Source organism: Crotalus tigris, unplaced genomic scaffold, assembly GCF_016545835.1.
Source record: "Crotalus tigris isolate CLP2741 ecotype Arizona unplaced genomic scaffold, ASM1654583v1 scf7180000017987.690289119674:8195010, whole genome shotgun sequence".
Lineage (NCBI taxonomy): Eukaryota > Metazoa > Chordata > Lepidosauria > Squamata > Viperidae > Crotalus > Crotalus tigris.
Window position 1 is genome coordinate 4733559 of NW_024096758.1, and position 13241 is coordinate 4746799.

At 38.7% G+C, this 13241-nt stretch overlaps 1 protein-coding gene across 5 annotated transcripts in view; it reads left to right on the forward strand.

The window, feature by feature from the left end:
* Positions 1–13241, forward strand: part of DTNB (dystrobrevin beta) — a 114736-nt gene that overhangs the window by 77841 nt on the left and 23654 nt on the right. For 3 of the 5 annotated variants that reach the window (XM_039346062.1, XM_039346064.1, XM_039346061.1), the window contains one exon: positions 1606–1626. The exons of 1 other annotated variant lie outside the window; for it this stretch is intronic. In XM_039346062.1, the coding sequence (XP_039201996.1) occupies positions 1606–1626 (21 nt within the window). Of the gene's footprint in view, positions 1–1605; positions 1627–3185; positions 4887–13241 lie in introns of those variants that run through there. One more of the 5 variants, XM_039346065.1, reaches the window with a different exon arrangement.

Sequence of the window (13241 nt, forward strand, 5' to 3'; positions counted from 1 at the left end):
AACTTCTTAATTCACTTCTTGGAGCATGCTTTTTCAATTGAACTCTTTTTATTTGACATTTGAAGGACTGGATCTGGGATTTACTGCATAGAGAGATGAATGAGTTTGGTTGCTAAAGCATATAGGAATAGCATAGATCTGAGATGGCTCTTGTGCTAGATTTTGTCTTTGGTTGGTAGAAATCAATTGAAACTGCCTGTTCCAGTTGTCTCCCTCTCCCCGTTCTTAATTGCTTCTTCCCGACCCCCCCAAAAAATAAGTCCAGGTTTCTACGTGATGCAGGAACTCTAAAGCTAGATCATCCCAGCGTCTGCTAAAAGGCTGTTATGAGGAAGAACTCGTCCTATATCTCTAACTTTAAGGAAGATTGGGGTTTTTTTGTCTCCAAGACTACAGTCTCTTGGTGTAATCTGTTAAGGGCAATATACTAGGGGTGGCTGGGATCAGGGCCAAATGTAGATGAGATAATCTTTTCTTGTGCCTCTTCCAGTGGGACTGCTTGGGGAGAGATAGATTGTTTTGCAAGAGACCTGAACGAATTGCTTGCAGAGGGCTTTTGAAATTAGGTCGAGAACTGCATGCAACTTTAGGGGGAGAGATTTTCTACCCTACACTACATAATTGATTTCACTGATGGTTTGCTGTTATTGACAGAAAAAACTATTGAAATCTGAAATATATTGAAATATAATTTAAGTCCCTTATATACAGCCATGCCCTCTGGGACAGCAGGCAGCAAATCATTTTCTTTTTCTACCAGATCTTTGAAGACTACTGTCCTGACCCTATTCAATCTTTTTTGCATGTTCTGTCAGCATTTCCTCACGAGTTTTGTCTTCCATACTCCTGAACATATTAGTTCCTAACATCTGAATCTGATCCACTGTATCTATAAAAATACTTATTTGATTTAGTATTTAAATTATAACCCTCAGATGGCTTGGAATATGGATACATTTCTGTGAGGGACTTGGAGTGTTACAATGCACTTCTTTATATGTTTCTTTTCACATATGAAGATAGTGAGGTGGATAGTTTAATTATGAAAGTTAAAAGTAATATTTGGGTATTTTGCATTTGTCTAATGAATTAAGAGCATAAAAGGTTTCACAGAATTTGAGAATGTTTTACTGAACCAACAAGATCTTTTATCATTCATTCAGATCAAGGTTCAGGACCATTAGAATTAGGATTGGAAAGGAATTTGAAAGTGGATAGCTTCATATTTGTAGGTGATAGGTGGTCAATGTCAACTTGTTATATATTATACTATATATTACCTGTGATATCAAACAAAAATGCCTTGAATAACAATTGCTGGGGAGAAGGTATTAAACCAACTAGTTGTGTTTATGCTTTGTTTTGTGGACTTCTCTTATAAACGTCTTATCTGGCAAACTCTTGTGTTTTCATGGGACCATGAATCCTCCAGTTGTGAGCTACTGACAAGAAAAAAAACAGGGTCTGGCAGTGTTTTATATCCTTGTGACTTCAGGTCACATTGGTGTTCCCTCTAATACTCAACTGTGTTTGCATTTTCAAGATAACAATTGTCCTTTCTTTTTTTCTTTTTCTCTCTCATGTTCCAATTACAATTCTCTATAGGAAGAAGAACAAAAACAGGCAGTAAGTTAACAGCCTTGATGCTCGTTTTTCTTTGATTCTGCATGAAACGACTGGGTTGTTGCGTTTGTCATGATGGGGTTGGATGCAAATAAATTGAGCAGCATAGAGTCGCATTTTGCTATCATCTTTATTCCTCAGCAACTTTTTTTGTTCCTTATTAAGCATGAGCTTATTAACTCTTGACACAACTACTTCCCATATCAAATGAAATTTGTAGCCTGACAGTATAACTAACAAGACCTTCTTCCAGGTTTCTAAATATATATATCTGACAAAAATTAGAGGTTCAGTCCCTGTTGCATATTCTGGTAGCTTTCTTTGTCCTGAAGTCTCTGATAGCAATTTTTTCCCTTTGTGAATCTTGCATTTGCCTGATGGCCATGAATACATGCCTAAATAGGACTGCTCTGGGTTTTGGAGGCCCTGAGCCTTGCAAGCTTGACAAGAGCTCAGCAAAGCTCCAACTTTCAATGGTTCAGGAGGAGGAGCAAGTAAATGCCTTCCTTCCTCAAGATGTCCTTCAACCCAGCTCAGTATTAGCTCTGAGTACACTCCAGAGGGAGCCCTTTTTCTTTCTTAAGCAAGCAGCCATTACTGCAGCAGCTCTGTTTATGGCAGAATTGATTTAAGCTTCAAGGTATACAAGATGCTAGAAACTGATTTTGGGAAAAATTAGACATATTTGCTATATATGGAAATAAATCTTATGATCACTGAAGCAAATATAGTTCCAGAAACCCTGAACTAAAAGTTTATTCTGCTGACTTGAAGTTAAGATAACTTCCATCTGTGCTACTGGTGCAAATCTAGTGCATTCTAATGTCTGATGGTTTCTCATTCTGCCCATTTGTTCTTATGGTCTGTGAACATAGAGCCAAACTGAAGGTGGTACTTTTCATCTGCCAAATGTATATGAAGGTAAAGATCAAAGAGACTTGTTTGCTACACAATACCATTAGCCCATTTGCTCTTGCCTGCTCTCTGGACAGGGTAAATGCATATCAAGCAGAAAAAGAAAATGGTCTTTGCATTTTTATTTTTATTGATTTAATTAATTTAAAATACTTATATGGTTGCTCATGTTACATATGATTTCAAATTACTAGCAACAATTTAACATATTAACAATGACACAAAGAAAAAATAACTATCATCACATTACAACAATATCAAACTCACAGAAGAATAAACACAAAAACATGCAAATCATATAAACCAGGTTCATTTAACATCCTGGCTCAAAACTTGGTAGAAATGTCAGGTCTTTAAGGCTTATGGAATACAGACTATCTGTATTCTGTGGGGAATGGTGTTCCATAGGTCAGTCACAGAGAAGGCATATATCCTGGACTTCATCGTTTATTATTTTTTTCCTGACCAGAAGCTTCCAAATATTCTTCAAGGGCAGCCCATGTGATTTATATTATAGTAGTCCAGACAGGAGGTGACAGAAAATGAGTAACCATAATTCGATTTTCCAGGCTAGAAGTGGGTAAGCGCACAAGATACATTTGTGCAAAGGCCCTCTTGGCTACAGTTAACACCTCCCTTTTGAACAGGAACTACAAGTCCAGGAGGACCCCCAAGTTGCATACCAGTTCTGCTTGGGAGAGTGCATCTTCATCCAGAGTTGGAATGGAAGAAATGAAAAATCTCCAGATGCAAAAGGCCTCAAGAGCTATATAGCCATTTGGACTTGCCAGGAGTGAACTGAAGACTGTTCTTTCCCATCCAGATTCCTACAGTTTCAGTCTGAAACCCAACTGAAAAAATAATCCATTTCCTCCAGGGACCTCTAGAATTTCATGTGAACTACCTTCTCAACATCCTTCCATGACAATGTCTAGATTTATTGGATTCAGCAATGGCTTCTTGAAGAGAAGGTGTGGACTATTGCCTCTTTCAGAGCCATTACACAGGCCCAACCATATATCATCTCCCATGTGGTGGTAACCAACCAGAGAAGGGACATTGATTTAAAGCAAATGTGACTGAACAAATGTGACCTTGATGGCTTTATTCATTTCATGGGACAAATAAGCTAAAACTTTTCCGAGATAATGAGGCAAGACTGCCTCTTACACAATTAGATAAATTAATCCAAGCAACTTTATTCTATAGATGTTGAATATACATCTCACAATGGCTTTGCAGAGGTTCTTCAGACTCTCCTTAAGTAGAACACACCAAGTCATCCTAATCAGGGGTAGTGTTTGCCTGTCCTATTCCCATAAAATCACTGAAGATTATACCATGTATCTCTTTGGAAGAAAAAATATGCATAAAAATTGAAGATTTACTGTTCAGGCAATCTCACATGTGGATTGGCTATTCCACATGTGATGTTAACAAATCCAGAGATGAATTAATTTGTTTCTAGTATTACCAATACTCATTCAACATTATAAAAAGATCCATCTTTTAGAGAATATTTGAGAGGTTTTGACATAATTTCTTTCCAGATCATGAAAGACAGGATTGTTCTTCTGAATTGCTGTTTCCCAGCTTGCCTTTTTTTTTCTTTGATTCCCAACTCATCCATTCACTAGCAGGCTTTTAACTCTCAAATTCTATACCCAACAAAATATGAGTCATCTTGGCTATATCTCCTAAAATAGAAGTCCCAATAACAAAAGGGCAGGGATACTTGATTTGATTATGGGAGAAATTTGTGGAATGTCATATATTTCCAAACTGGATTAGAAAAAAGATCTTACCCAAATCAGTTGGGGTTGGGGGGGAAGGATTTTCAAGATTTCACTATTTTAATTCTTATGTCTTCTAGTATATCCTATATAGATTATTATTTATCATGCCTTTAGAACCTGAAAATATGCTTTGAACCAAATACTAAATGGTGAATCACAATGAAGGCTGATTCATCACACTAAAGTCTGCAGAAAGGTTACCTTCCAGATTAACTTGGCTGCAAAGAATTGGTCCTGGGAATTGGCTAAACAAATCAGGCATTAGCTGCTTCAACTGAGGATTATTGTCCACTTGGTGTAACAGAGAAGGATAACTACTTTTACTTAGACAACTAAATTAATCTGCAATGATATTACTAAAAACATCAAGATAAAACATTAGTTAACATCTTAAAAAGATGGTTCATAGACTGCAGCAATCAAAGTCTGTGGAGGTTCCATCTAGAACAGTGGTTCTCAACCTTTTTAATGCCGTGACTCCCAACCGGTCGTAAGTCGAGGACTACTCAACCGGTCGTAAGTCGAGGACTACTCAACTGGTGCAGCACCGTTTGCAGAATGGTGGGCTCAGCAGGGCAGAGACAGCCTGGACAATTCCTATTGGCTTTTGAAAGCCAATAGAATTAGACTCTATTCAAGAGAGTCTATCCTATTGGCTTTCAAAAGCCAATACAATAAAAGGGAGTAGCACAGCTAAGTAAAAGGGGAAAAGAATGGCGGACTGCGTTGTTTGGCGACCCCATGAAATGGTCGTTTGACCCCAAATGGGGTCCCGACCCACAGATCTAGAACCCTTCATGAGATCTAGAGCAATGCTTTTCAACCTGTGGTACACGTTCCACTGGTGGTACTTCGGCACCTGGCAGGTGGTATGGGTACAACAGGCTGAAAAGCACTGTAAAAAAAAGTATTAAAAGGTGCAAAAGTATAGCAGGGGGATGAGCTGAAGCAGTGGCAGTGCCACACGGGCCTCTGGGAGAGTCAGCAGGAGCTATGGTGTTGCAGGAGCTCTGCTGAGCTCCCCGGATCACTGTGGTGCTCTAGCTGATTGGCGCTTCCAGAAGCTGCGGGCAGCCTCGGGGAAAGGCATCAGCTGCAGCTACACCGAAGAGAAAAGAAGGGTGAGAGGAGAGAATATAAAAGAAGATTTTGGAGGGAAAGGGAGGGAAAAAAAACCCAACGGGGAAAGAGAAGGGACGGAGAAAGAGAGATGGAGAAGAGGAGAGGCTTCTTGAGTCAACCGGAAGGACAGAAGGGGATAGAACAGTGCAAAGATTCATGTCAAAGAAACAAACACAAGTTTCCCATTAAAAGTGTAGTGAGTGGGTATATAGATCGTCCTCAAGCTACAACCACAATTGAGCCCAAAATTTATGTTGCTAAGTGAGAAATTTGTTAAATGAGTTTTATCCCATTTTATGACTTTCCTTGCCACATTTGTTAAGTGAATCACTGCAGTTGTTAAATTAATAACATAGTTCTTAAGTGAATCTGGTTTCCCCATTGACTTTGCTTGTCAGAAAGTGGCAAAAGGGGGTGACATGACCCCGGGACACTGTGACCATCATAAATATGAATCAGTTGCCAAGCATCTGAATGTAAATCACGTGACCCTGGGGTTGCTACAACGGTCTTAAGTGTGAAAAATGGTCATAAGTCACTTTTTTTCAGTGCCGTAGTAACTAAGAATGGTCACTGTTGTCAGTCGAGGACTACCTGTACTTTATCACTTTTTTCCTTTTTTTTTTTTTTTGTCAAGTTTTTGACACCTTGCTAGGCGACTGGTGTATTTGAATAGTGCCATATCCTAAAAGTGGTACAATCTGTGAAAAGGTTGAAAAGCATTGAACTAGAGAGTCCTTGATTCCTGGAAAGTACAATCTTGCAGTTTTAAACCCTTCGAAGCTGCTCCACAGAAGCTTTTAATAAATGTGTTAGTCTGTAAGATGCTAGAAGAGTACTGTTTTCGCCCTATGTTGTTTTTCCAGAGTTCTGTAGGGCAAACTTAAAATCACATAATAAGAATTATTATTCTTTTAAGAGGAGTTTGGATAGCCATTTGTCCAGAATAGTGTAAGATTTCCTGCATGAATGGGTGAATGATAGAAGACCTCTAAGATCCCTTTCCAATTCTGTAATTCTGTGATACTCCTAGAATGCTTGCTTTTGCTTGCTACTTCTTCTCTCTGAGTATGGTGCTACCCTTGGCAAAAAAAAAAGAGCTGCATTTAAGCTTTTTTTTAAAAAAAAAATGTTGGGACGTTTTATTTTTTTTTTAATTGAAAATTTTTAAGTTTTACAAAAAAGTTCCCTTCCCCAAACCCTCCCAACCCTCCCCTACCCTCCCACAACCTTCCCAGAGCTGAATACAGGCTTAATTAAAAAAATTTTAAAAAAATCTTAAGATACATATAAACCGTAAGCAAATCTAAATACATTCATTAAACAAATTATAAAATAGTTAACAACAATATATATAAAAAAAATACAAGAAGAAAGAAAGAAAGAAACAGAAAAAGAAAAAATCCAATAAGAAAATAAAAATAAAAAAATTAAAAAAAATGTCTATGAAATATCTTAAATTTTTAATATAAATTATTCAAAAACTAAATAATATTTTTTATATCCAACTTATATTGTATAAAATCTATCCATTTTTTCCATACCAGGAGGTACTTCTCTTGCGATTGATCTTTCAAGAAAGCCGAAATCTTTGCCATTTCCGCCAAATAAGAAACTTTAAGAAACCACTCTTGCAAAATAGGCAAAGATTCCTTCTTCCAAAAAATGTTGGGACATTTTTATGGAACGTTGCATTATCAATCAGACAAGGGTGCTGGATCCCCCACAGTAGGAGACAGGTTTGGGATCATTTGATTTTCCAGGTGTTAAATGTGTCATGGAGGCAGAGGTTAGGAGCTGCTTCAGTGAGCTAGCTGGTTGCTGGAGACTGTAGTTGGTTCTATATCCCACTCCACACACATACAAGCCACTCATTTGCATTTTGGGGAAAATACCTTTGCTTTGTTGCCTTCCCTGTTAGATAAAAGTAGAACTACCATATTGGCTTGAACAGGTGTTTTCTTTCTGTTTGCCTGAAAGGGTGCTGCCTTATTTACTGGGAAAGGGAGGCAGCCTGGCTCTGGATAATTCTGGATAGTACTGATGAGTGGAACAACAAGGACTAGGTTTGTATGGCTCTGTGGTTCTTCCCAGGGTGGATGAAGTGACTCTTTTGGCTCTTCAGGATGAAGAATTGTGCCTTCCACACTGTTGTAAAATTAGCTCTGTGGAATGGGGGATGCTGATTGCTTGTTCTCTGAGGATCCCCCCTCTGTTCCTAGCCAGTCAGAGTTCCCCCTTCACAGAAGTTAATCATTATGGTAGAATTTGTGTTAGCTTTGCCGCAGAGTCCCACTCCCTCTCTACAAGGGAGGAGTTGTGCTAGAGGAACGCTGCCTCAGTCATTTATTCTGGCCTGGAACTTAGCGTGCAGCCTCAAGAAGGGGGAGCAAGGTTGAGGAGGGGTCTGGAGGCACGTTTTTGCTTTTAAACAGCCCAAATAGCTGCTTTGAATTAATGCTGGGACTCTTGTCAGGCATGTGCGTGCAAGCCCTTCTGCTATGTCTTTGACACACTCCGCCATCTTAGCTATTTTGGGCTCCCTCGTTCTGCATTCAAGAGAGACTGCTGTATCAGCAGTCCCAACTCTAGGCTCCCCTATCACAGCTGCAACAAGGGCCTGAATGTGTGTCGGTACACTTAATTAAATTATGCAATTCTCAACAATTAAACACAATCTTCTGCCTTGTAATCTTGTCGATCCTGCCTGCTCTTTTTCCTCCAGCATTTGATTAGACAGCTGTGCTTTTGGGGGGAGTAGCCGGTGCCAACAGAGGCCCAAAATAGAACATATGAAATGGACGGTGCACGTCTCTCTCCCTCTACTGTACATTGCTGTCAGAGTGCCAGGAGTGCACCCTGCGGCCCCCTCTCCTGGCTGCACACAAGCACCTTTGCCTGCTGTGTTTCTATGCAGCTCTTCTGAAGCCAGTAACCAAGAGGAGGATGACGTTTGTTTTGTTTAAACATGCAGCAGCGGCGGTAGAAAGCAGGGAATAGTCCACACCAGCCATCTGCTACCTGGCTGCCTTCCATGCGCTTGGAAGACAGCAGTGTGCCGATGAAGTGCCTCTTTCATTCTGTTGCCATGATAACAGTCCTTCAGATTTTAGCTGGGGGGGGGGTAAGGAGGTGAAAAGGTATTAAAGCTTTGAAAAGGTTATTAAGCTGCTAAAGTAACCAGCTTTTTAATGGGCCCCTTTATGGAGATTGTTCTCAGAAGTTTTTTTGGTGATGCGTAGAGGGACAAGGAAGAGCAACATTTAAAGACAGGAACAGTGACCAGTTTCCACATGAGAGTAAAGATTGCCCAGCCAATTACATAGTTTTCAGGCTGATCTAATTCAGGTATAAAGTTTTACTTCAACATATTCATATTTACAGATCAAAGCCATGGTTGGTGAATAACATAGAGGTCTCTGTATGTTCAGAAAAGCTTTGCAGAATGGAACCAGGAAATGAGCACAATTAGCCAGCATATGTGCCACTGATCAGCACCAAATTTCAGTGAAGACTTTTCATTGCTACTGTGAAACATTTTGCTGGTTTTGCTTAGTCCTTTGAAAAATGTGCTTGCATGAAAAAAGATTATTCCGTTTCAACTTAGAACCAATTGATGTTGCCTTTAATGCAGGAAGTGAGTTGACTTTAAACTTTCTGAAGATGGGAGAATACAACAGGAAAGGGTTCATAATTCAGTGATAGATGTGACTTGCCTGGAAAATTTCATATTGGATCTCCATTAATTCTCGTAAAGCTTCACCTATCAGTTTTCCAGCTGCACAACTGGAGCAAAACATGTTTCTCTTAAGCTTAACCTAAGAAGCAATTTGCATTCTTGTGGGGATGTTTTGTATCCATGATCACATCAGTTTAATAGCATTCATTCATTTGAGCATGTTTTCACCTATTCTATCGCCAGCATTTGTCAAATATTGTAGTGGATTGACTCTACTTTTACTTTCGTGTCCAGATGTGTTTTTTGTTCACGAATGACTTGGAATGTGATGGGCAAAAGTCAATCTATCCTCCAAACACATTTGTGTTCTTGATGATTCAGTTCCCTTGCCTGTCTATGAATAGAAGGTCTTCTCTGAATCTTACTGGGGAGGAGCCTGTAGAATTATAGTATCATCTGGTTTTATTTCTTCAGCCAGTTTGCAGATCAACATCTATCAATCAATGACTATTGGCCTTGATGGTAGAGTGACTGAAAGCCATAGGCAGGGACACCAGTGGGCTTTCTTGTGCAGTTGATTAGCCACTGTGAGAATAGACAGCTGGACTAGATGGACAGGGGTCCAATCCAGCAGGGTATTGCCTAGGTCATTGTTTCTCAACCTCAGCAACTTTAAGATGAGTTGATTTCAAATTTAGGGAGTTGAAGTTCATATATCTTGAAGCGGCTGAGTTGGAGAAAAAATAGATTCTGAGTAACTACAATTCCTGCAGGTTTTGTATATTTAAAATATTCTTCCCTTTCCTTGTGGGGCCCTCCAGAAGTGGTGATGGTTTCAGAGCCAGTATATTTTCTATATTCTTGAACGTGTTTTGACAGAGTTTTTATTTCTTGCTTAGCTGTCTTGAATAAAGAAACAGGTAGAATATAAATTGACTATTTTTTTTAAAGGAGTACATTTGCTCTTGAACCTACAAAGAGAGGCTTCACCTTATTCTGTTTCACCTAGGAATGTAAGAACTCGGTTTTTGAGATGTCCTGGTAATAAAACCAGTCAATAGTCAAATGGCAGGCAATTGTTGTTTGGCTAACTCTGGATTGAAAAGATGGTTCCTATCTTCTCACATGAATTTGCATGCCAGGAGATTTATCCATTGTTTATCATTCTGAAGAAACATCATTATCCAGGTGTAGAAAAACATTTAAAGGTTTATGGAAGTCATAAAACCAGATATAAAACAAGAGCATTTCCACATTACATAACAACATTGTTTTGATTCTTGTAAAGTAGCATAAAAACCCAGAATCGCAGGAGGATCTTACCTGTTGTAATCTACAATGTACTAGTAATAATCCTTGAGCAGTTTTATAGAGGGATTCATTCTTTGCAATTATTTGTCTGTTCCTCTCTCTGCAAACAAAAACAGATTTAACATTGATACCCCTTGCAGTATTTATTTTACAGAATGGAAAACGAATTAGAATCTTGCATTGTCTCAATGATACTTGCAGGGCAGGGAGGAGGTACCTTCGAGACAGTCCCTGACAGACAAGGCCTGCCTGGAGTTTTCTTGGCAAGGTATTTCAGATGTGGTTTGCCATTATCTGCTTCCTAGGGGGCTGAGATAAAGTGATTGGCCCAAAATCACTCAGCTGGCTTTGTGCCTAAGGCAGAATTAGGTCCCCCAATTTCTAGCCTGATTCCTTAACTACTACTATAAAACTAATGTGATGCTTTAACCCACGGGTGTCGACATAGCGTGACTTTTTTTGCATTGCTGGAGCTGGGGTGGGTGCGGCCTCCGTATGATGCAACTGGGCTGCAGGCCAGCAGTTTGACACCCCTGCTTTAACCACTGATGCCCTAACCACTTGCATCTAACCATTGTACAATATTGCCCAGTACTGATATTCCTTCTTGTCCCTGTGACACTAAGTTTATCTCATTCCCCAGCCTATGACTGAGAACGTACATTCTCCTTACCTATATTGGTGTTAAAAGTGTTTTTTTCTTTGTGTCAGCCTTGTCCAAAGTCAGTCTTAAGGGTTTTGTTACTTCTGGAGAAAAGTCAGGGCCAGCAGTAAGTAGGAATAGTAGCATAGAATCAGCAATGGAGAAAGTTCATTTCATGCCAATATATGGTACTTTTCTGCCATCTTAGTGATGATTCAAAAGCATTCCAGCTATGGGAAAGGGCATTAAGTGTGCCCTAAAATTATGGTCTCTTCTTTCTTAAGGAGAAATCCCACATGAACGTTGCAGGTGTTAGCAGAGAAGGAGTTTGAAGTACCTTTAGAGAGAGGAAAAAAATGTTTAGCCTTAGGCACTCTTTCTGATTCACTGTTCATTGTTCACCTTTTCTTAACATCTGTAATAAAGATGGTTGCTCTTTACGATCTCTATTAAATTCTAATTCAGACTTGATTGACTTTGTTCCTCAGAAGGCCATCCTACTTAAAGTCAAAATAAACAGTAGAAACAAAGGTGGCAGAGCATTAGACAGGTAGATTAACCTTGTGTTCGTCTGCTTTAAGCCTCTTAAAATGTTCAAGACAACTGCTGTATTGTATTTTGTGTGTATGAATGTAAGAAGTCTTTCGTTGCTTTTGCATTGTGATCAACTATCTTGGGCTCTTTTTAAAACCAAGAACAATCCCAGCATTCAGAGTCATGAATTTCTTAAGTGAATTGCATGCTATGAGTTAAAATTGCTTTAAAATTGCTTGATTGCTTTTCCTACAGGGGGTTAAAAAGTTTTGTGGCTGGAAAATAATTCTTTCTGACAAGGATCAAGAAAACTCCATTACTGATTTCCAATTTCTAACTATTGTGTTACTCCATTTTAGAGAAAAGCTCCAAATATTTTCTTCTTAATTTTTTCTCCAGACAGTGTTGGAACTTATGGAAATTTTTGGCATAACAATTGCTGGTAGTATTTCATTTTAAAATTTTCAATGCAAATCATATCCTTCTGAAAAGTGGACTTCCAGATAGCTTACTGCTCTTCCTAAAAATCAAACATAGCCATACAGTTTTATCATGAGAAAATAAAAAAACATTAGGTAGTGCCAGTTAAAGTGGTTCATCTATGCATCAGGAAAACTCTGCATCTGCCTCCAAAAATATCCCTGTATTTTTATAGTGCCACCATCAATCCAGTGATGGTTCATCAGAACTAAGCAAATCCAGCTGTTCAGCAAATATCACAAAAGAGATTTTTCTGCAACATGCTTCTGATTTATGAAGAATGTGTACCAATCTCCTGTTCTTTGCCTTTTGATTTGAGAGGGTGACCCTCTGCCATGTCCTCTGCCTCCTAGCCTGCAAGTTATAACTGGCAGCAAATACGATTGGCACAAAGGAAAACCAGCCTGGTTTCTTTTTGATTTGGAACATTTTTTAAATGAATGGCTGTGATTAAATAGAGCTCAAAGCTGTAGAATAAAGTAGGAATGTGTTTGCATTTTCCAGCATATGTCATTAGAATATTTGTAAAAAAAAAAAAAAATCAGCCCAGAGATTACAAATATGAAGTCTGAAGTTTACACCTGGTCTCAATGTGCGGCTTCTAAATGGAGTGGATTTGTTGCTGGTATATGTGGCATTTCACCTGGCATTTGAGGACAAAGAATGTGATACTTTCCCTTAACCCTGACAGGACAAAGCCAAGGTTCTTGTTTGTTCCTATATATTTATTATATAGCCTTACAGTACATATAATATAGCCTTATTTTTTTCAAAACTGGGGGAGCTATGTTTGAAATTTTGAGAGCAGGTTATAGACTACTACTTATTATTATTATTATTATTATATTGATAAATTGGCTGGTATTTATTTATTAAATGTATATGCTGTTTGTCTTGCCTAGAGGTGACTCTAGGCGGCTTATAAACAGAGTATAAACTAGGTAAAATATTATGATCATAAACATTAACATTAATAAATAATAATAGCAATAGCACTTAGACAGCCCTTTCTAAGTTGGATTCAAGTCCGATCTCTGGCTGGGCCATTCCAAAACATTGATCTTCTTTTGATTAAACCATTCTTTTGTTTTGGAGGTATGCTTTGGGTTGTTATCATGTTGAAAAGTGAAGTTCCTCT